A 23,173-nucleotide genomic window follows, 5' to 3' on the forward strand; every position below is an offset into this window, starting at 1 on the left:
AATAACAAGGAAAAGAAGTCTCATTTACAGAGCATGTTAGGCATTATGTTAAAGTAGCATCTCATTTAATTATGATGATGACCCTATGAGGTCGGTCCCCTCGAGAGCTCCCTTTCGTAGGTGATTACATGGAGGCTTCAGGAAGTTGTGATTTGCTCGTAGTCAGATAGCTGGTGAGCTGTCGAGCCAGGTCTCTGCCCTGCTCCAGGGGCTGGGCTCTTAACCAGCAGGTGCTCTATGCTGCCTTCTTAATGTAGGCTGCTCTGGGTGCCCCGCAGGAAGGGCCCCTGGATCACCCTGACAATCTTGAAGAAGGAAGGTGTGTAAGGAGCTGAGGTCACTCAGCCAAATTTAAGTCCTGCTTCCTGGTCTGATTAGGAACCTATGTCTCGGTGGAAACAAATAAGAGGGCCTCCCAGATTATAGGCATGAGCCACTGCTCCTGGCCTCAAAATAGACTTTAAAGAACATGAAGACACAGCTTGGGGCCAGGTGTGGTGGCTCAGACATGTAATCCCAGCACTTTGGGAGGCTGAGACAGGAGGATCGCTGGAACCCAGGAGTTTGAGACCAGCTTGGGGAACATAGTGAGACCCCCATCTCTACAAAAAACAAACAAAAATGATAACATAAAGAAAAAAGATGTTTGTAACAATACAAAGGGGAAACAGAGGCATATAGCAGGGAGGTGATGAGTAAAGACTCATGCCAGAGCATAAGCACACAGGGTGCAGGGTTTGCCCCTGCAGGTGGCCTGGTGGTCTACTTCTTCTCCTGTGTGGTACTTCTCTCTCCTCTGGCAGCTGCAAGGATTTGAATCTGATGTAAGATGCCCAGGAATGAAGGAGACCAGCCCATTTGGTGCAGTGGCCCCAGAGAACGACTGTGCAGTCACCTGGTGGACTGAACAGGTGCAAATAGGGTGAGGAAAGGTCACACTGACTGAGAGTGTGAGTTTGGTCAAATAGATCAAGTCAGCAGGTACACATTGAGCCCTGAACCATAAAGCACCCTCTTGGACTGTGAGTGGAAAAAGGAGTAACAGTCATGGTGTTTGCCCTCAAGGGGTTTACAGTCGAGACAGGGGCAGTCTACTCTAACCAAAGTGAATACTTTGAAAACCAACCAGATGTGGAGGGCTCCCCTGGCTGCTTCTGACCAGCTGCCGGCTTTTGACTTGAGCATAGAGGCCAATGATGCCTACATGTGCGCGGTGGTGTAATGATACTTACAAGTAGCAATGGTTAACATGCTCTTCTACTTTTCCTCTCTAAAATAGCATCCTTCCCCTCTGCTTTTTTCTCAGCATTTACTGCCAGCTCTGATATTCTAGTATGTATCTGTTTGGTTATTATCTGTCATCCATTCTAGAGTGTAAGCTCCACATGGGCAAGGACTTAGGTACTGGGCAGAGAGTGTTATGTTCACTCTCTGCCCTGTACCTAGCAGGATGCCTGGCACTATTGAAGGAAGAAGGACTTTGAGAATTGACTTGTGCCAGGTACTAAGCTAAGCATTTTATGTACATTAACTCATTTTATCCCAACAACTTTAGAGGTAGGTATCATTCTGTTTTATAAATGAAACTGAGAGGCCCATTGAAATTAAGAAAATAACCCAATGTCATACAGTCTATAAGTGACAGAATTGGGATTTGAATCCCAGTTTGACTGACTATGAAACCCTCTACCGCTACTCTTCCTTGACTTTCCTTTCTTCTGCAGGCTCTGGGGACATGTCCAGAAAGGCTCTCAAGCTTGCTTCATGGACCAGCATGGCTCTTGCTGCTTCTGGCATCTACCTTTACAGTAACAAGTACCTGGACCCTAATGACTTTGGCGCCGTCAGGGTGGGCAGAGCAGTTGCTACGGTAGGTTTTTCTCATTTTGTGGGTAGCAGAGGAACTGTGGTATTACTTGAGGGTGTTCAAATGTGTGGTAGATGAACATGCCTGCCATACACATGTGTCAGAGCTCCATCTACACTGTTGCACAGGCGTGGATACATACACAGCCTCTGTCATCTTGGAGTTAAATAGAATGGGATTGCATGGGTCTCTGTTCTGAAGCCTTTGCCTTTTAGATTCTGTATCTTATTTTAGTGACAGACTTAGAGGGTCAGTGAACACATGTGGAAGGAAGACTTTGCAGCCTTGATTCAATTGTACCAGAAAACTTGGTCTCTCTCTAATGAGCTAGTATGCACTGTTTCTGAAGCAGGACTTAGAGTATCTAGGCCTCAGAGAATTTTGGGAATCCCCTTTGATCCCCCCACTGACAGAGAATCTGAGTTGAACATTTGACATTTAGAGGTTTCTCCAGTGGCTCAACAGGAACCTCATCCTGGTGTGGTCACGTCCTCTTAACCCTGCTGACAGCGACTGTTCCAGACATTGCTACATAATTGCCCCATGGGTGGGTAGACGACTACATGCTTTGGGCATTCTTTCCTCTTTTATCCACTGCAGGATGAACTCATCCTTTCTCCCGCTTGGTGTAGATTCACTCTGACGCAGTCTGTTCTAGTTGTTGTTTTACCATTTCCTTAATTCTCAGTGTTGTCAGCGTTCTTCTGAACCTGGCTCAGGTGGTGCCTGTCCTCAAGGGTGAGCTGAATCACAGAATTAAGACAGACAAATGAACTTTGGATAAACAGCCTATGAACTATGAAATAATTCCCAAGTGCTTACTGAGTACCTTCTTTGGGCCCAGCATTGTTTTTTATGCTTGGAGGGATAGAAATGAAGTGTCCCGCCTAGACCCAGCTTTGAGGGAGCTTCTTGGTAAGGAGTGCACACATATATGAGTTCAAAACAATCTGAATCCGTGCATTATGTCAGGATGACTGCTGTGATGGTCAGACACAGGTGTGAGCACCGTGGCCTGGGAGTCAGGATGAGTGTTCTAGGGGAAGCGGAGTTTGAATGGAACCTTAGAGATTGAATAGTTGGAAAAGAGGGAGGAAGGTACTAACCAATGCTTTAGAAACCAGCCACTAAGCTGTCCATTCTTCAAAGGCCATGCTCTGGTCTTGATCATCCTTGAACACTGTTCCATGATCAGGTCTTGCTCGTGGTTGGTGTTCAGCAGGTATGAGTTGAATGGAATAAAACTCTGGGGAGTGCAGACAAAGGAACGGACCCTTCTTAATATCAACTTTGTAAGCCCCTTAATGTCTAGTGTCCCCAGTTGCTCAATTCTGAAAAGGAAGGTTTGGGCTAGATAGTCCCCGAGGCCTCTCTGCCTGAGATATCTTGGAGCCTATAATGTTCTGATGCACCAGGGATAAGGGGACCTCTCTGGGAGTTTTGGCCAGTCATGCAAACATAAACATACAATAATGTTTATTTGTGATACAGAGAAGGGTGATAAGTTTGTCCAAGAGCATTCATTCCACGAGTGTTTATTGAACATTTATCTGTGTTCCTGGCAGTGTAAAAGGTGCTGGGGGTTCCATGATGAACAGGGAGGACACGCCCCTGTGCTTCTAGAGCTTAAATTCTATAGAGGGAGAGACAATCCAGTAAACAAGGAAACACATGAGTGAGATAATTTTGGATGGTGATTTGTTATGATAAATAATTGAGAGTTCCTGCCTGGGGAGGGAGTTTGGCCTCTCTGCAGAGGTGGGCTTTGTGCAGAACCCTGAATGCCAGGAAGAAGCCAGCCAGGCTAAGATCTGGGACAGAGAATCTTAGGAGAGGGACTGGCCACTGCCCCAGACATAGCAGCTCGACACAGGGGCCTGCAGCTGCAGGGCTTGGGAAGCGTATAGTATTGAGTAATATTATACTTGAAGTCTGGGTGCTGAACTTTTCCCTCCCTTGGTTCACAGACAGCTGTCATCAGTTATGACTACCTCACCTCCCTGAGGAGTGTCCCCTATGGCTCAGAGGAATACCTGCAGTTGCGATCCAAGGTAAGGGACCAATGGGACCCATCTGAGCCAGGCCAGGACTGGGTGAGTCCTGAAGCGGCTGCACAGCTGGCGAGCTTCCTATGTGCAACTAGAGGTGGGTACAGGGCAGTGTGGGGGACTGAGGTTGGGGCCATTGGCCATGAGGGGTTTGGAAGGAAGGAGAGGAGGACCACCTCCTCCTTCATGTGGAGGTGTCTCAGTGCCGATGGTTGGGGGCCGTCAGATGGACATCAAGCTGGATCCCATAGTACTGAGGTTATTAATCTGTTAGGTGCTATTGGGGAGGCCAGTGTGTGTTTCTGGGGTGTACAAGTATCTGTGATGACTCGAGAGGGATGTAGGCTCTGTCCCTGAGACAAGTCAGCCGGCTTCTAAACTGCTTTGTCAGGCAAAACCCAGCTGAAAGAGATTAATTGCTTTCCTGTCCTCTGAAGGCTACTCTGGGGCCTCTTGTAGGCTTCTGAGTGGAGCTGTTGACCCCAAACTCTCTGTTCTCACTTGGAGCAGAGTAGTTGATGTTGATACTACATTTAGACATCCCAGGGAGTTGGGGGATCAAGCAGGAGGGGATTTTTGTGGATGTAGGTTGAGTTTGAGGTCAGGTACAGATACCTTTGGCGCCCCCAGAGAGAGGTCTGTGACAGAGTGGCATGTCTTTGCCCAGGCCGTCCCCTCAGCCAGGGGTGCCCTTTGCCTTTTAGAAAATTCCTAGTCATCCTCCTGGACTCAGCTCAAACACCCCCCTCTGTGATGCTTTCCTTCTCAGTCATCCTATGTGGATGGAATAATTAATTTTTAAATCTTTATTTAAACTTTTTATTATGGCAGTTGCAACCACCCACAAGGGTAGAGAGAATAGGACAGTGAACCTTGGTGGAACTGTATCCAGCTTCAGAAATTATCAACATTTTGCCCCTCTTGTTAGTCATCTACTCCCTCCTTTATTTATTCATTCCTTCATTTATTTATTTGTTATTTTTGCTGAAATACTTAAATGCCAATCTTAGGCACCATATGGTTTCTTCTGTAAATACTTCAGCATGTATCTTGAATAGACGAGGACCTTTAAGGAGACATAACCACAATATTGTGATCGTACCTAACAAAATTAACAATTCCTTAATAATCTCAAATAGCTAGTCCATGTTCAGATTTCCCTCATTGTCACCAAAATGCCTTTTTATAGTTAGTTTGTTCGAATCTGGATCCAAACAAGATACCTATATTATGTTTGGGTGATATTTCCTAAATCTTTTAAAATCTATAGCATTTCCTCACTCTCTCTACTTTTCTTTTCTTTTTTTTTTTTTTTTGAGCTACTTGCTTGTTGAAGAAACCAGATCATTTATCCTGTAGAATTTTCCACATTCAGGATTTGGCTGATTGCATCTTCAAAGTGTTATTTAATGGGAAACACATTTGAATGGTACACAATTCAAAATATATCATATTTGAAATGCACAAAATGACCCTCCTACCCGTGTTCCTCAGGTATCCAGTTTTCCTGCCGGGAGGCAATTATTTCTTCTTGTGTATCCTTCCAGAGATATCTTCCTATTTGAACTTAATTACTTTATCTTTATTGTTGCCACATATGATTGTTGGTTACATGTCTTTCTCTCTTTTTAGACTATGAGTTCCTTTAGATCAGGAAGTGGGTCTTTCTTTTTGGATCTTTCACCTGTAGCACTGATGCCTTGGACTGAGTTACTTTAATATTTCAATGCCAGGCTTTAGCTGCTGCCTCCTGGCCTTTTGAGAGGCCTCAGGAAGAGTCCAAGGTTTGTAGTCAGAAGACCTGAGTTTGTGTCTTGGCTTCAGGAAATTCATGTAGCCTTTTGGAGCTACGATTTCTCTTTTGTAAACTAGAGATGGTTATAGTACTTATTGAGGATTTTATAGATAATGTCTGAGTCAGCACCTTGTGAAATACAAGGCAGGTATCAAAACTAAGTCAGATGTCGCCTGTAAGTTACGCTCCATGAGGACAGACTTGGTCTGTGCTGTGTATCTCCACATCTGCAGCACTTACAGCAGTAACGCCCCCCTGCTTTTCCCTGCCCCCCCTTTCTCCATCTGACCGGTGCTATGGACCTTGGAACCCCCCTGACGTTCTGCAGGGGGCTCCAGGCCAGGACACAGGGGCAAGGCCTTTGCCTTGGGGGATCTGCAGAGCAGATGGGCGATCAGTATCGTGGAGTCAGTTGCCCATCACGTGTAAGTTATCTGAAAGGCAGTGGTGCCGCAGCTCCTGGAGAAGTTGACAGCTTTTGGGGATGCAGTAAGGAAAGTGCAGCCTGGCATTTGACAAGAGGGTAGCACGTGGTGGCTGGCACCAGATAACAGGGTGTGGACTGGCCTCTGGAGTTGTGCCTGGGAAGGGGGAGCTGGCTGGCACTAAAGAGCATGAGTAAATACCGCAGGAGTGTTTTCTTCCATCAGAACGCTTATCCCTTCTCGTCAGCAGGGCTGATAAAGGAATGAGTGAAGGGTAAAACATAATTATCTCACCTGTCAAGGCAGCATCTCCAGGTCCCAGAGTATGTCAGAGCCAGGAAACTAGCTCGGCAGGCGGTGACTTCAAGCAGCACTTCCAAGGTTGGCACTGGCAGGCTGGGATCTCAGTGACTCAGCTCTGCATCCAGAGGGCTGGGAGCCAACGTGCAGAAGTGTGTTCTAGAGGCACAGTAGCCCTTTGCTAGGCAACCGAGGGGCTGGGGAGGGGCTCAGGTGCTTTGGAGAACTAGATTCTTGGTGCTCAGGATGCTTATAAACTGAGATGTGTGTGAGCTGGCCTGCACGCAGAGCAGAAGGAAGTCATTGCAGGTGTAGACATCCAGGCAATGGGCTGGAAAAGGCAGGATGGAGTTGATTCTGACTAAGGGGTTGGGATGTAGTGGATACTTGTTAATTTTGCAGTTCAAGAGCCATTCTCGTTTTGGGAAACAGCATGCAGACTTTCCTTTGGGGAGCTACCCTATCTCAGGTACACTCTATGAAGTTTGGGTGGGTCTCACTCCACCCTCGTTAGCCAGGCAATCAGTGGAGTCTGTTCTGCTGCCCCTAGAGATTGATTCAGGGATGGGCACTCGAGCCAGTTCTGGCCAGCGGGCATCAGATCCAGGACTTTTTTGGGGAGAGTGGTTCTCTCTTTTCTGCTGGGTTAGCTGAGAGTGTAGGATGTTGGCTTCGAGCTGTTGGCAGCCATCTTGCCACCATGAGGGGAAAGCCCATCTATGAATGGAGCTAGTGTTGCAAAGAGATATGTTATTTGAGTCCCTAGATCTGGCTGAGCCTGAAGCTAGACTAACACTGGGATTTTCACTTACATCTCACAGGAAATTCCTTTTTTGCTTAAGGTGGTTTGAATTCAGTTTACTGTTACTTGCATCCAGTGAGTCTTGATATACTGGGGATTCTTAGAGAAGCATAAATAGCATTTTGATAGGTCACAGAAGTGCCCATAACTCAAGGGGAGAAATGAAATTCAGAAATTCTAGTGCTTAATGAAGGTGAGAAGAGGATTGGATGGAGCTGGGTAGAATTCGAGCCATTTTGGGCCTGGAGCCAGGTCCCCAGACTCCTGGTCCACTGCCAGGCACGTCTGCTTTCCTATCTGCAATGTGGTGGCAGTGGCCTTTGCCCCTGCTCAGTTTTTAAGAATGGAGATGAAAAGCTTAGCTTAATTAGACATTGTGGTCTGGGCGCAGTGGCTCAGGCATGTAATCCTAGGCCAAAGAGAGAGGATCGCTTGAGCTCAGGAGTTCGAGACCAGCCTGAGCAAGAGTGGGACCTGTCTCTACAAAAAAAAAAAAAAAGAAAAATTAACTGGGTTCAGGGGTAAGCACCTGTAGTCCCTCCCAGCTACTGAGGAGGCTGAGGCAGGAGGATGGCTTGAGCCCAGGAGTTTGAGGTTGCACTGAGCTATGATGACGCCACTGCACTCTAGCCCAGGTGACAGAGCGAGACCCTGTCTCAAAAAAAAAAAAAAAAAAAAAAAAGACACTGTGGATTATTTAAACCAGCCGGAGAGGAGATCCAGGACACAGGGTCTGCCTTGATAGCTCTTTTTAATTTTAATGAACAAGTTAATGATACTCTATTTTCCTCATGTCTTCTATATATTTATTAATTGGAATTCTGTAAGAAAGAGCTGTCCCTTCTCCCCCAGTTATTTATTTGTTATTTTTATCAGCATGAACGCATGGATATTTATTCAATGGGTTATACATCCCCTATATAACCCAAAGGATCCTTATCCTTTATAACTAAAACAGTCATTATTTTTTGCGTTACTCAAATGGTTCCAACTTTGGCCATTGGGAGCTTGCTCCTTCAGGGTGGCTCCTGTGTCCTTTTGATATGTCTCCAACCTTTTTTGAGTGCTGTCTTATTTTCATATACCACAAGGCGCTCCAGGCTCATCTTGTATTTTACTTGCCCGAGTCATGGCATCAGTCCCTTCTCCAAGGAGCCCTGGTTCCTTTGCTTGGAGAATGCTATTTAGAAACCAAGATGTGGAGGCTCAGTATGCTTGTTGCTGCTGGGGTGCCATTGCTTCTAGGCCCTTCCAGGAGACAGAGCAAGGAAAGATATGTCTGATACTAACTCATATACATGACAGTCCTATCTGTCTATTAAAAAACTATGGGTTCATATGTATGGCTCCAATTCTAGCCCAATACCGCAGAGTCCATTTTAGCTTCCTCCCTTATATGTCACTTCTTTCTCTGACTGTGAGAAACCTGCCTCTTATTATCTACAACATATTTTCTTATTTGTTTAACCTTGATATATACCCTAACATGACCCCTGAGGCATACAGGAGCAGAGAGAGTGGCCTAAGATGAGTGAAGTTGAATGAATTAAATTGGTTTGCAAAGGTGGGTAGGATTGAAACATGTAGCACTGGGGACAAGGAGATTTTGGCTGGGAGTGATGGGTAAAATTCTGGAGGTTATCCATAAGAAACAGATGTTAGTTCAATGTTAATGGTGACTAAGGCACAGACGAGTGAAAGGGCATACTGGCATGTAGGATTAGAGCAGATCACAGAGGGACTCAGGCCAGGTTTTACACCATAGGCAATCGGGAACCATGGAAAGTTCTGGAGTAAAGTTATTAAGCCTTCAGTGAATGGGAATGCTTAAAGTTATCAGTTACTAAATCATTTTTGAGTTTCTGCTCTGTCAGAAAGTGGGTAGAAGTGTGTGAATGTCTGTGTGTGTGTGAGAGAGAATGAGAGACAGAGCATGAGAATGAGAAACTTCTTCCTTCCTTAATCAGAGTCATAAGGTAGGAAGGGACCTTGATTGCTGCTGTGACTATGAAGCTTTCTGGCTGGGCTCAAATTCTTGTTACCAAGTGGGTCCCTGGGCTCCTGTGGTATCAGGTGCTTCAAGTCAGTATGTGTGTGTGTCTGATCAGTTACTATAGTACTTAATATCTGGATTTAAGGAAATAATGATTAATAATATCCTTCTCTTCCTTGCCTGAGAAGCAGAATGAGGAGATTGAAATGTCAGCTTCATTACTGATAGATGCTGGGCTGGAGCATGTGGTTTGGGTGTGGAACACGTGGGCTTGTTGAACTGCACCCCTGAATTTGATAGACTTACCTACCCAGGCACAGGCACGGCTGGACAAGCCTCTCAGATGGAGGGCCTGCCTCTTAGGGAAAGGAAGAGCTGAAAGTCCATGCTCTGCAGGTAAGCAGGCCCCAAAAGGAGAGCAGAGCGGAAGGAGTGAACTGAGCATGCTCTGTTTCTTCTCCTAAACCCTCCAATCCAACTGGTGATCCCTCCTCGCACTAGGAGTGAGAGGGAAGAGAGAGCTCCCTCCACGTGCTCGCCTGAAACTTAGGGTTAGGGTGTTTCTCTGCAGTACTGACTGAGAAGGGGAGGTAGCTATAAGTTTGCTTTAAGAACCTTTTGTACCTATCAAATTCTGCTAACCTTTACACCTTGTTTAGGGACACAGGCTGCTTTGGGTTGGAGCATAGGACGATTTCAGCATTACTGAAATCCACATTTAGAGAGAAAGGTCAGATGCTGTCATCTTTTAGAACCATGAGATATGGGAGGGTGTTTTGGGGGAATGGGACTCCATTCCTTTTTTTTTTTTTTTTTAATTTAACAGAGTTTAATTGAGCAAAGAATGATTCACAAATTGGGCAGCCCCTGAACCAGAAGGACTCCATTTCTTTTTTTTTTTTTTTTCCCCTATATATTTTATTTTATTTTTTTGTTTTTCAGCTCATTATGGGGGTACAAAAGTTCAGGCTATATACATTGTCCATGCCTCCCCATCCCCCCGAGTCTGAGCTTCAATTGTGTCCATTCCCTAGACAGTGCACATCACACTCATCATGTAGGTGTACACCCATCCCCTCCCCCCACCCCTTCCCCCCTAGTCAGAACTTCAAGCGTGACCATTCCCCAGGCAGTGCGCATCGCACTCATCAAGTAGGTATACACCCATCCCTTCCACCCAGCCCCGACCTCTGTCCGATACCCAATTGGTATTATTCCCAAATGTGCACTCAGGGAAACCAGTTTGCTGGTGAGTACATGTGGTGCTTATTTTTCCATTCTTGGGATACTTCACTTAATAGAATGGGTTCCAGCTCTCTCCAGGAGAACCAAAGAGATGCCATATCGCCATTATTTCTAATAGCTGAGTAATATTGCATGGTATACATATACCACATTTTGCTAATCCATTCATGAATTGATGGGCATTTGGGTTGTTTCCACATCTTTGTGATTGTGAATTGTGCTGCTATAAACATTCGGGTGCAGGTGTCTTTTTTATAGAATGACTTTTGTTCTTCTGGGTAGATGCCCAATAATGGGATTGCTGGATCGAATGGTAGGTCTACTTGAATCTGTTTAAGGTATCTCCATATTGTTTTCCACAGGGGTCGCACTAGTTTGCAGTCCCACCAGCAGTGTATGAGTGTACCTGTCTCTCCACATCCATGCCAACATGTATTGTTTTGGGACTTTTTGATAAAGGCCATTCTCACTGGGGTTAAGTGATATCTCATTTGTGGTTTTGATTTGCATTTCCCTGATGATTAGAGATGTTGAACACTTTTTCATATGTTTGTTAGCCATTTTTATATCTTCTTTTGAAAAATTTCTATTCATGTCCTTTGCCCACTTTTTGATAGAGTTGTTCGATTTTTTCTTACTGATTTTCCTGAGTTCTAAATAGATTCTTGTTATCAGTCCTTTATCTGATGTGTAGTATGTGAAAATTTTTTCCCATTCTGTAGATTGTCTGTTTACTCTCGTGACTGTTTCTTTGGCTGTGCAGAAGCTTTTTAATTTGATCAGGTCCCATTTATTTATTTTTGTTGTTGCTGTGAAGAATTGGTGCCCATCCTACATAAACTATTCTCCAATATAGAGAAGGATGGGATTCTCCCCAACACTTTTTACCAAGCCAACATAATCCTGATACCAAAACCAGGAAAGGATGTAACTAAAACAGAGAACTACAGACCAATTTCTCTTATGAATATAGATGCAAAAATTCTCAATAAAATTCTAGCAAATCGAATCCAAGTGCTTATCAAAAAAATAATCCATCATGACCAAGTGGGCTTCATCCAGTGATGCAGGGATGGTTTAACATACGCAAATCTATAAATATAATTCACCACATAAATAGAAGCAAAAATAAAGATCATATGACCCTCTCAATAGAGGCAGAAAAAGCATTTGACAAAATTCAACACCCTTTTATGATAAGAACACTTAACAAAATAGGCATAGACAGGGCCTATCTAAAAATGATACAGGCCATAAATGACAAACCCACAGCCAACATCATACTGAATGGGGAAAAACTGAAAGCATTCCCACTTCGAACTGGAACCAGACAAGACTGCCCACTGTCCCCATTACTTTTCTACATAGTATTGGAAGTCCTTGCAAGAGCTATCAGGCAAGAGAGCAGAATCAAGGGAGTCCAAATAGGGACAGAAGAGATCAAACTCTCACTCTTTGCTGATGATATGATGTTATATCTAGAAAACCCCAAGGTTTCAACCAAGAGACTCCTGGAATTGATCAATGAATTCAGTAAAGTCTCAGGATACAAAATCAATACACACAAATCAGAGGCATTCATATATGCCAATAACAGTCAAACAGAGAACCAAATTAAGGACTCAATACCCTTCAAAATAGCAACAAAGAAAATAAAATACCTAGGAATATATTTAACTAAGGAGATAAAGGACCTCTATAGGGAGAACTATGAAACACTGAGGAAGGAAATAACAGAACATGTAAATAGGTGGAAAACCATACCATGCTCATGGATCGGTAGAATCAACATTGTTAAAATGTCTATACTGCCAAAAGTTATCTACAGATTCAATTCAATCCCTATTAAATTACCAACATCATTTTTCACAGATATAGAAAAAAATAATTTTACGCTTTGTATGGAACCAGAGAAGACCCCGTTTAGCAAAAGCAATCTTAAGCAACAAAAACAAAATGGGAGGTATTAATTTGCCAGACTTCAAACTATACTACAAGGTTGTGGTTCTTAAAACTGCCTGGTATTGGGCCGGGCGCGGTGGCTCACGCCTGTAATCCTAGCACTCTGGGAGGCCGAGGCAGGTGGATCGTTTGAGCTCAGGAGTTCAAGACCAGCCTGAGCAAGAGCGAGACCCCGTCTCTACTAAAAATAGAAAGAAATTATATGGACAACTAAAAATATATACAGAAAAAATTAGCCGGGCATGGTGGCACATGCCTGTAGTCCCAGCTACTCTGGAGGCTGAGGCAGGAGGATCGCTTGAGCCCAGGAGTTTGAGGTTGCTGTGAGCGAGGCTGATGCCACAGCACTCTAGCCTGGGCAACACAGTGAGACGCTGTCTCAAAAAAAAAAAAACAAAAAAAAAAACTGCCTGGTATTGGCACAAGTGCAGGGACACAGACCAGTGGAACAGAACAGAAAATCCAAATATAAAACCATCCTCATATAGCCATCTAATCTTTGACAAAGCAGACAAAAATATACTCTGGGGAAAAGATTCCTTATTTAATAAATGGTGCTGGGAAAACTGGATATCCACATGTAGAAGACTAAACCAGGACACACAGCTCTCACCTCTCACAAAAATCAAATCACAGTGGTTAACAGACTTAAACCTTAGGTCAGAAATTATTAGAATTCTAGAAGAAAATGTAGGAAAGACTCTTACAGACATTGGCCTAGGCAAAGAATTTATGAAGGGGACTCCATTTCTGACCCGTGGATTTTGGTCGGGGGACAGAGTTAGGGGCTAATGTCAGATGATGACTCTATGTCCATTCCCTTGAACTTAAGAAAGACATCTTGGGCATCAGGTAGTTCAAACCTCTAATGTACAGATGCAGAACTGGAGGTCCAGAGAAGTGATGTGATTTCTTTACCTCCCCCCACACCCCCGACACCGGTTTGTGGCAAATCATGGGCTTGATCTTGACATCCAGATCTTGCCCAATCTCATGTTCTTTGCACTTTATAATCTGTTGTCTCCCTGTTTATCTGCTTCCAATCTGGGGAAAAGCAGCGAGTTGGATAGAAGGTGGAAACAAAGATGCCTGTGCAGTGGCTCTTGCCAGCTGGCGGCTGCTGCTGCAGCTGCAGGTGTCCCCTCCCCTCTTCATCCACCCTGGCCAGAGCCCGAGGCTCCCTGCTGCCTGGGGTGGGTTTGGGAAACACAGGAGGAAGAAGAAGGGCAATGGAGCCTTCTCCCTGGAACTTCCTTTACTCATTTAGTCAGTCAACCAAACCATTAATTCAATGAATATTTGGCATTTACCTTCCCCAATGGAGGAGACTGTAGACCCTTCAGTGGAATTGGGGGTTCCTAGATTTTTGCTTCAGGAAAAGGTTTCAATTCTTAAGCCATTAAACAACAGCCAGCTTTTGGGATAACCATACTACCAGTCTACTGAAGGCATAATAATTTAATAAACATTTTAAAGATCTTTTTGGTCTGCAAGGGGAAATATAGCAGTGTCTGTCTCATCAGGACTATTCTCTGAAACCTGGGGACTGTCCTGGCCAAACCAGGACATTTCTTTACTGTTCTTCTCTCCATCTGTTATTTCAGCCAGTGTTAGCTGAGCCTGCTCTGTGCCAGGTACTGGGTGAGGCTCAGAGGAGATAAAGGGAAATGAGGCTCGACCTCTGCCCTCAAATTGCTCATAGTTGGGATGGAGGGTACAGCAGGTGTGGAAACACTGGCTGCAGGAGGACTGATTTGTCTTTACTGTAGCTCTGGCTCCTGGTCTGGAATTACTGCTCCTGACCTCTGACAGCAACTGACTCCTAGCCAAGAGGAGCAAGGTCGGGGGCTTTGCTTGGGAGGTGGCGATGGGGTGCATTCCTCCTCTGGAGTAGTGGTCTTTAGTTCTACCACAGTTCCTTTGCACGTGCAGCCATTGTCGACCTGGCGTGGAAGGTTTTCAGTGAGTTTTCATGCAGCGTTCCTCCAGACCCCCTTCTGCTGCTTTTGTTTGTCATTTCAGAACATTCGCCTAAGAGTGTTCTGCAGCAGGGAGGAGGGAAATGGAATCCTTGCTATCTTGGTGACTGGCTTTCTTGGAGTTTGTGATAATTTCTGCAGGAGCATGAGCTGCATTTAATTTGCTCTGGTGGGTCATCTAAGGACCAGGCCTCTGGAATTAGGGAAACAGAGGCTAGCACCTCCTTTTTAGCTTTCTGTGTACCCAAACCATTCTGAGTACTGCATTGCAAATCTGTACAATTTTCTACAGTGGCCCTGAGCCCAAAGCCTTGCTGATTCCTGGAAAGTTCCATAGGAGTGTGTTATGTGGCTTGGGTGCGGTCTGGGGAGAGACATGGTGGCATCCACTCCCATCAGTGGGGTTCTTGGGGGAAAATGTGGTATGACTGGAACATCCCCCTGGAGATGGGGCTCACTGTGCAGAGGCTTCTGTGTAGGTCCTAGGCAACCAAGGTAATGCCAGTTACCCTCCTAATTGCTCTGGACTTGTTAGTTACCTACGGACCATGGCCAATAATGGTGTCCTATTTTGCTGTATCTGCATATACCTTGTATTTTAAAAAACATGAAATATTTAAGATTTAAGAAAAGGTATAAAAAATAATTCAGTGATCACCCTCATAGTCACTGTTCAATTTCAGAATTAATACCTTGCCCATACAATTGTAGCCCCTGGGTACTTCTTCCCCGATTCTAGCCTTCTTCCTACATGACCAGGATAAGCACTGTCTTGAATTTGTTGTTTATCGTGCGCATGCACTTCTGTATAACCAACTATTCAGATATTTCTATGATTTTTTTTATTCTGTTGATTCTTTTTCCTTTACTTGACTTTGTTCTAAGCAAAAATATCTGTGAAATTACAGGTTTGATTCTCTCTCTCTCTCTCTTTGTGTCTAACTAATGCATATGCAAATAAACGTTCTGGGTACCAGCTGAAATTGCCTTTTGTACCACCTTTTGCATACTATCACTGATACAGGGTCACACTGTGAGAAACAAGGTTATACCATCTGTAGCAGATGTGGGCCACACTCTGGCTGGCACCCACTGTTGCCTTGGTCTTTCCCCTGCTGTTTTTGGTCACTCTTTTTCCAGCTTTTCTCTTTCCTAGCTTACCCTGTTTATCTCCTGGGGTTTCTTTGGGCTTGAAGATGCCTGATGGGATGGTATTTGCTGCTGTGGCTCTGAAGCAGTGATCCCTTTCCAAAGGCCACAGTTGTAATGAAACAAAACAACCCCCTGGGTTTCTGGTGGTCCGAGGTTGTTGCTGTGTGCTGGGCGTCTCTCTGTTCTGCTCAGCACACACTCCTCTCATGCGTGTGTCTGTGGCTCCCTCACCTACGTGGGCTGCCTGGACACGTGGGCTGGCTTCCTGCTGCTGCAGAGCTGCACCTCCAGCTGCCCCTGCCACTGTGTTCTGTAGGATCGGTGGAGGCAGGCAGAGTGCCCTGCTCCCCAGAGACGGTGCTGCATTGAGGGAGGCACAGAGGAGGGCAGGAGCTGAGTGCAAGGCACTCAGGGGGGCAGGAGCTGGAGGAACCCCAGCTTCAGCCTGTCCTTGCCCATCTCAGACCCCATCCCATACTAACCCTGGCTGGGCTTTTCAATCCTGATTGTTTTTCCCACTGAAAACGCCTTGCAGTTTCCCATGCTGCCCTGGACTGAGTGCTTTCCCCATGTCCGAGCTGTTGCACCTCTGCTGAAGGGAAACGGGGTGAAGCTACATGATGAGGGCTTTGGGGTAGGCATAAGCTAAGACTTCCCTGTGGCTAAGGTAATTTAGTCCTAGGGTTGGTTACCTCTCTCCCATCCCCTCAGCCCTCTGTGATTTCTCCTGAAACCCTCTGGGCTGTTCATCCTGGACTCAAAAATCCTCACACCTTAATGTGTTGGGGAGGTTAGGCCACAGGGGCTGTGAGGACAGACTCATACTGGCTCGGACGAGATGTGTTTCTCTTGCCTCAGTGGCCACGTCTCCGGAATGGGACTCTCTGGTGTAGCAGGGGCGTAGATGCGAGGCCGTAATAGAACTAATAAAGTTGATGGAAGGCACTCTGCAGCTGTAAGGGTGATCGAGATGCTTGTTAACAGCAGTAATAATCTAATAGCCTGTTCTTGATTTCCCGCTTCTCACTGTCTTGGCCCCAAGCAGCTATTTTCTACCAAATTAAAATCCACTCAGCTCTCTTCCTGTCCCTGAATAAAACTACCCTCAAAGCTCTTGCCTGTTACAGCAAGACTTTTTAATAGACTTTGCCTTGTAGAACCATGAGACATATGTCCAATTAGCAGAATAACTTCACTTAAATATACAAATAAACTGTTGACTGATAACGGCAGGACATATGTGAGGCTAATTTAAGGCAAGGTGGTTTGGGAATTGGGGTGCTGCCTCCTCCTTCACCCCCCAGTCTGTCTCTAGGCCCCTCTTCCCCTCCAGTTTTTGTGTATGGGACAGATCTTTGCCCCCCACCTCCCATAGGATAAAGAGGGATGTCTCTATGCTGTGCCTGGCCGTGGTGCAAAGTAAGCAAGCCACTATTCATACAGCCAATTGTGCAGCAGGTATTTATTGAACATCTACTATGTGCCAGGCACTATGTGGGGTTCTGGGTATACAATGGTCTGTTTTTGCGGGGACAAGAGATAATTAACTGTTGATGGAATTCAGCAGCATGTCCACTCCGGAGGCAGGGGATTTGGTCTGTGTTGCCTGCTGCTGTGTCTGCAGTACTTGCAACAGTGCGGGACACCCAGTAGTCCCAGTGTGTACTTTTCAGTGAATCAATGAAGTAAATAGGTCGTTTATGCTCTTGCTAAGTGCCCTAAAGGAGATAAAATGTAGTCGTGGGATAAAGAGTGGCTGAAGGTGGGGCTGGGTAAGGGCTCTCTGATGTGAGGTTTTTAGGTGAAACTGAAGCGTCATCAAAGAACCAGTAAGTGAGGGGCTGGGGGAAGAGTGTTAGAAGAAGAGGCAGGGCCGGCGATGTGATTTACGGGGCCCAGTGCAAAGTGAAAATGTGGTGCTCCGGCTGGGCGTGGGAGAGCAGGTCTCCCTTCCTGTGGGCCTGCTGCCTCAACCCTCGGAGGATGGGCAGGTCCCAGGAGATTGCAGCCTCTGCTGGGATGTGCTCAGGACTTGGATCAGGGTGAGTGAGAGGTTCCTGCCAAGTTGCATGCAGAACTTGCTGTGGTCATTCTTGTCTAGGCCGGTGCTGGATGCTGCATGGCACCTGTGTCACCTTGACCCTCCCCTTGCCTGTGCCCTGGCCCCCCACAAGGATGGAGGGCTACAGCAGAATGCAGGCCTCCCCTGCCAATGCTCTGGTTGCCACCCTGGGTGGAGAGCAGCAGCGATGGCAGTGCCAGGGTGGGGAACGGTCAGCCAAGAACCCATTCTGCGGAGATGGGACTGCGTGGGAACTCAGTCTCCCAGCTCACACTCTTTGTCTCATCAGACTTCACTTACAAAACACAAATTCAGAAATAACGTTAAAGAATTTCAAGACAGCTATTATTAATAGTTTCCTATGGCAGTTATAACAAATTAGCACAAACTTAGTGGCTTCAAATAATACACAGTTATTCTCTGACAGTTCTGGAGGTCAGAATTCTGAAATGGGTCTCACTGGGATAAAATTAAGGTGTCACCAGGGCTGTGTTACTCACGGAGGCTCTAGGGGAGAATTCCTTTCCTTGTCTTTTCCAGCTTCTAGAGGCCACCCAGTCCTGGGCTCGTGGCCCCTTCCTCAATCTGCAGAGCCTGCAACATCTGGCTAAGTCCCCCTCCCACTGCCATCTCTCTAGCGCTCTTTCTGCATCTCTCTTCCACTTTCGAAAGCCATGGTGACGACACCAGGCCCCCCTGGGTAATCCAGATATTCTCACTCTTTCAAGGTCAACCAGATTTGCAACCTGCGTTTCTTCTGCAACCTTAATTCTCTTTGCTATGTAAGGCAACTCATTCATAGGTCCCAGGGAGTAGGATGTGGACATCTAGGGGGCCAGGGGCATTATTCTGACTTCCACAGTGACTGTAGAGTATTAAACCACAGGTGCAGGCCCTTCCTAGTGCAGGGCCAGGCTGTCCACCCACAAAGCCAGCCCTGGGAAGAGGGACCAGCAGGCCTACAAACCCCGAGGTGGCAATGAGCTTGGCTCATTCAAGGACCTGAAAGGAGGCCAGTGTGACAGTAGCGTGAACGACAGGGTATGTGGCATAAAATGAGATGAGAGAGGCTGGTACAGGTTGAGGACAGGGCCTCCAAGGCCCTAGTGAAGAGTTAGGAACAGCAGGCTGGGGTCTGCTGTTGTATCTTTAAGAAAAATAAAAAACTCTTAATAAAAAATTTTAAATGTAATTAAAAAAACTGCAGAGAATAATATGATAAACCTCTGTACCTGGCACCTAGATCTAAAATAGGTTGTCATAATTCTTTCATTTATTTATTTTTGCTAACGAATTTTAAAGTAAATTCTAGAAAGCATGACATTTTACCTGTAATTTCAGTGTGCATCTCTAAAAGCTGATTTTTTTCTAAGTAATTGCAATGTGGTCATCACAACTAATGAAAATTAACAGGAGTTCTTTAATTTCATCTGGTTTCTACATGTGTTCAATTGTCCCCCAAATGCCCTGCCTGTTGGTCTTCACGTTGCAGCTGAGCTTTGTGCCTGTGCTAGCTGTCTCTCTGAGGTTAGAGTGTGGCCTACTTCCCGGTGTCTTTCAGGGTTTTGTTTTCTGTTCCTTCCTACCAGCCCCCAGGGGCTCAAGGCTGTGAAGAAATGAAAAAGACTCCTGTTCCTCATACAGGCCCGAAGCCTGGGCAAGCGTGATACGGACAGGAAGGGAGGGGCTGGCTGGGTGCATTGTTCTGCTTGTGGCCTAACACTTGTTTGTCTTGCCTGTAATTGCCATTCCAGAGATGCCCCTACTCTTCTAGCCACAGAACAACTGTTGAGAACAAATTAATTATGCATCTTCTCAGTGTGTGTGATTAAGGGGCAGATGGAGGGAAGGGTTCTCTTCAGCTTTTCTGGCAACCCGGTTCCCAAATGGATGCTTTCCAGACCAAAGAGCGCGAGTCCTGGGCTCCTGTGGGCATCTGGGTTTGTCTGTGCGGTGGCAGCCTTGCTCGCTGGCAGGCGGAGTCACAAGTTGCCAGTAATAATATTATTAATCTGTTAAATTTGCAGCTCGTTTGCTATTTGCTGAGGGCTTGCACAGTCACATCAGCTTATTTGTTGGGATTTCAGGGATGCTGGAACAACTTTCTTTGCTTAATACCTCCCTTAAATCATTGTTGATGCTTGTAATTCCACCATTAGAGAGTAATTCTTTTGGCCTAAAACTCTGTTCCTTATTAAAATGCAAGTATCCTTGGCAGCTATGTGGCATGTTTTATTCATTATGCTTTCTCAGCCACTAGCAACTGCCCTCTCCAAACACCCCCCTCCTGCCACCTTCCTTTTAGGATGGCCTCTGAAGCTGAACCTATGTTTGGAACCTGCCCCATTCCATTGACCTCTGCTCTACGTTAGTTGCCATGGCTGGAAAAAGAAGCAGGGGAAGAAACTCTTGCCGCAGTGTCAATGACTGATCATAATTTCCCATCTCACCACCTGTAGGGAATATGTTTATTTTGACTGGAAACTTTGGGAAAAGAGTGCTTAACGCAGAGGAACCTGTGGCCCTTCATCCTGTCATGCCAGTGGCTTTGGCCTTAGCTCTCCCCTCTGTTGGGGTCCCTTAGAGAGGCCACCTTGAGAGCTGATCCAGTCTGTATAACTCATTGGCCATTGGCCTGGAGTGTGGTTCTTTGGGGGTAGGGGAAAAAGTGGGGCTGACCCCATGATAACATAATGCGACAAAACGCCATCTTACAGAAGGCAGACTGAGACATGTGACAACAATCTCCTTGGAGTTGGGGCTAGAATTAAAATTTTGCCTTTAGTGATAGAGTTGTAGGTTTTTAGAGTCAGAAGACACCTTAGAAACACTCTACCTCTGGGAGAGCAAAGACATTTCCTTTCCCAACTCCAGTTGATAAGTAGTGGTTGTCTGAGTGCAGGGTGGAGAGTGAGTGAGTCTTCATCTGGGCTGAGATGCATGCTGTTGTTGATTAGTGATGTCTGGTGTGTGCATGGGTGTAGCAACAGAGGAGGGACACGTATGCACACACTTGCTGTTCCTAATTCTGCTCAACCTCGTGATTTACAGATGAGCCAGCTAAGGTCCAGAAAGCTGAGATGATTTGTTTAGGATTGCATAAGTAGGGGCAGTAATTGGCAGAATTGGCCCAGAATCCAGGTCCCTTGAGTCATGGTTCAAAGCCTTTTTTCCTGAAAAATATAGGTTTTCTAAGAGGCATTTCTTTGTGGTCTTGGAGTCAGACTGCCTGAGTTCAGATCCCGGCTCTGCCACTAATTAGCTGTGTGTCCTTGGCCAAGTGGGCTTAGAAAGCAGGGCCCAGTCAGAGCCAAGACCTAACTGAGCCCAGGAGCCTCAGAGCCCAGAGCCCAGGTCCTCTCCCTGTTTTAGTCCAGCCATGCAGAGCCCTTGGGAACAGTGCCATTTGGGTGACCCTGAGGGGACCCAGGCAGGCCTTAAGAATCAGGAGTCCATGAGAGTCCTGAGCGCCTGGCCTGGAGGGATGGGACTCTGAGCTGACTCCTGCAGGATGAGCTGCCTGCCCCCTGCGCTATTCAAGGCAGTAGTGGGGACGGCTCTCTGGTGCCTTGTGACGGGCAGGTGGCTCTTGCTGAGTGAATCATCCACGAGTCCATGTCCTGACTGCTTGTTTGGGAAAAGTCCCTGCTCTGGATCCTCAAATAGAGTTCTTCCTGGGGTCTGTCCACCTGTTCCCTGCTGAGAAAGGGAGGAGTAGGGGCTTTGGGAAGGACGCCTTCCCTACTGGGGGATGGTCACATCACCGTCCCTAACATTTGGAAGTTCTGTTGCTCTGGGCCTCTCACCTTGGGTCACAACCTAACTTGGTTGCAACGTGGTCGTGCCTGGGGTTGCTTCCCTGCTTTTCATTCCCTGGACCTGGAGCAGAGCAGCTGGTCACCACCACGGAGCTGCGGCATGGGCTGAAGCCCAGTTTTCTCTAAGGGAGCCTCAGACAAAAGGAGGATTCTGAGCTACGCTCTGCCGTTAGTCCTGGTATCGGGGGAGACGGTAGCATTCTTTGTGAAAGGGGATGGGTGAGGAGTGGACAATGGGCCAGGTCAGGAGCAGGAAGAGGTGCGGGGAGGCAGGCCTGGGTCCAGGCTGAGAGGATTTTCACAGATGAGAAAGAGAGAGGAGTGGTGAGGTTAGGGAGACCCCGTGTAAAAGCCTGTGATGGTTCAGGAAGGGGCTGATCACTGTGGTTGGAGGATAGAGAGTGAGGCTACAGGACAGCTGGGCTGTATCGTCATGGGCCTGTAGGGCCTGGTAGGAGTTTGCACTTCGTACCGAGGACCTTTGAAGGGTTACCATTGAAGATTGTTCCCCTTTTCCCAGTGTGGCCAGTGTCCTGCCCTTCCTGGACCTGCCTCCTTGGGCTGCACAGTCCTCTGGCCTTGTCCAGTTGCTGTATCCAGAGTCCTCATGCCTCCTGGGCCTCCCTCTCTTCCTTCTCCCAGTGGTTCCTGATCTCAGTTTGTGCAAGGAGTGCTTTCCAGACCCGTGTGTGTTCATGAATTTGTTCCTAATCTCGGTGTTGTTTGCTGGGTTACTGGAGTAGCTCCTGGGAGCCCAGACATGACCAGGGCCATGTGGCCCAGCCCTGGGAAATAGCTGAGGCTCAGCCAGGGGCTGGGCTGGGCTGGGCTGGATGATGTGAGCAAGTAAGGGAGGGCAAAACTGAGTGCCACAGCAGGCACTGGCCACCTGATGTTTTCCTTCTAATTTACAAACAATGTTTAACAGTGTGGAAGGGTGGCAGAATTGAGTAGAAAGATAGGGTTTGAGGAATTAGAAGACAATGACTCAAACTCTGGATTTATTGTTTACTGGCTGAGTAACCCTTGGCAAAGCACCCCTAACTTTTTTGAGCCTCAGTTCTTGCATCTGTGCAGTGGGGAGAAAGATAGTACCTACCTCGGGGGCTCTCACCTGGATCAGGTGAGATAATGTGCGTGAAAGGTTTAATGCGTTGTAAAGGACTGTGCATTTAGTACTGAGGACCACTATTACAGAGCTTGTGATGAACAAGGTTTCATTTCCCAGTAGCTCATATCCTATGCTGGTACAGTGAATGAACAATTCAAATAGGAACAGATGATTATAGAGAAGCGTACATGAAAATTACAAATTAGAGATCTATTTATACTTGCATTGTGCTGACAAGGCATTTGGTAACTTAAGTTTGATCCTCATTTTAATATGAAATTATTAACTGAGTTAACTGTTAGTAAAACCTAAGATGATAGGAAAGTCATACATACTTGGGTGTTCACAGCCTTTATCGTCTGTTAATGAGTATTGATCGGTTTGAAATGAAGACAGGGAAGTTTTGTTTCAAAAGACTCAAGGTGAATATGTATAAAGTGTGACTGAAGTAACAGGATTCATTAAAAAAACATAATTTATATATTCTGGAATTAGTAGTGATAGTTGCACAACTTAGTGACTATCCTAAAAACCATTGAATTGTACACTCTAAAATGAGGAATTTGGCCGGGCATGGTCGCTCACATCTGCCAGCACTTTGGGAGGCTGAGGTG

The 23,173-nt window shown here is 46.2% G+C and overlaps 1 protein-coding gene across 1 annotated transcript in view; it reads left to right on the top strand.

Moving 5' to 3' along the window:
• ADCK1 (aarF domain containing kinase 1) overlaps positions 1 to 23,173 on the top strand; it is a 105,868-nt gene that overhangs the window by 6,388 nt on the left and 76,307 nt on the right. Inside the window, exons 2-3 of the mRNA XM_069465174.1 lie at positions 1,725 to 1,870; positions 3,835 to 3,918. Of these exons, the coding sequence (XP_069321275.1) occupies positions 1,736 to 1,870; positions 3,835 to 3,918 (219 nt within the window). The 5' untranslated portion in view covers positions 1,725 to 1,735. The remainder of the gene's footprint in view (positions 1 to 1,724; positions 1,871 to 3,834; positions 3,919 to 23,173) is intronic.

The sequence above is a fragment of the Eulemur rufifrons genome, chromosome 2 (assembly GCF_041146395.1).
Source record: "Eulemur rufifrons isolate Redbay chromosome 2, OSU_ERuf_1, whole genome shotgun sequence".
NCBI classification, from domain to species: domain Eukaryota; kingdom Metazoa; phylum Chordata; class Mammalia; order Primates; family Lemuridae; genus Eulemur; species Eulemur rufifrons.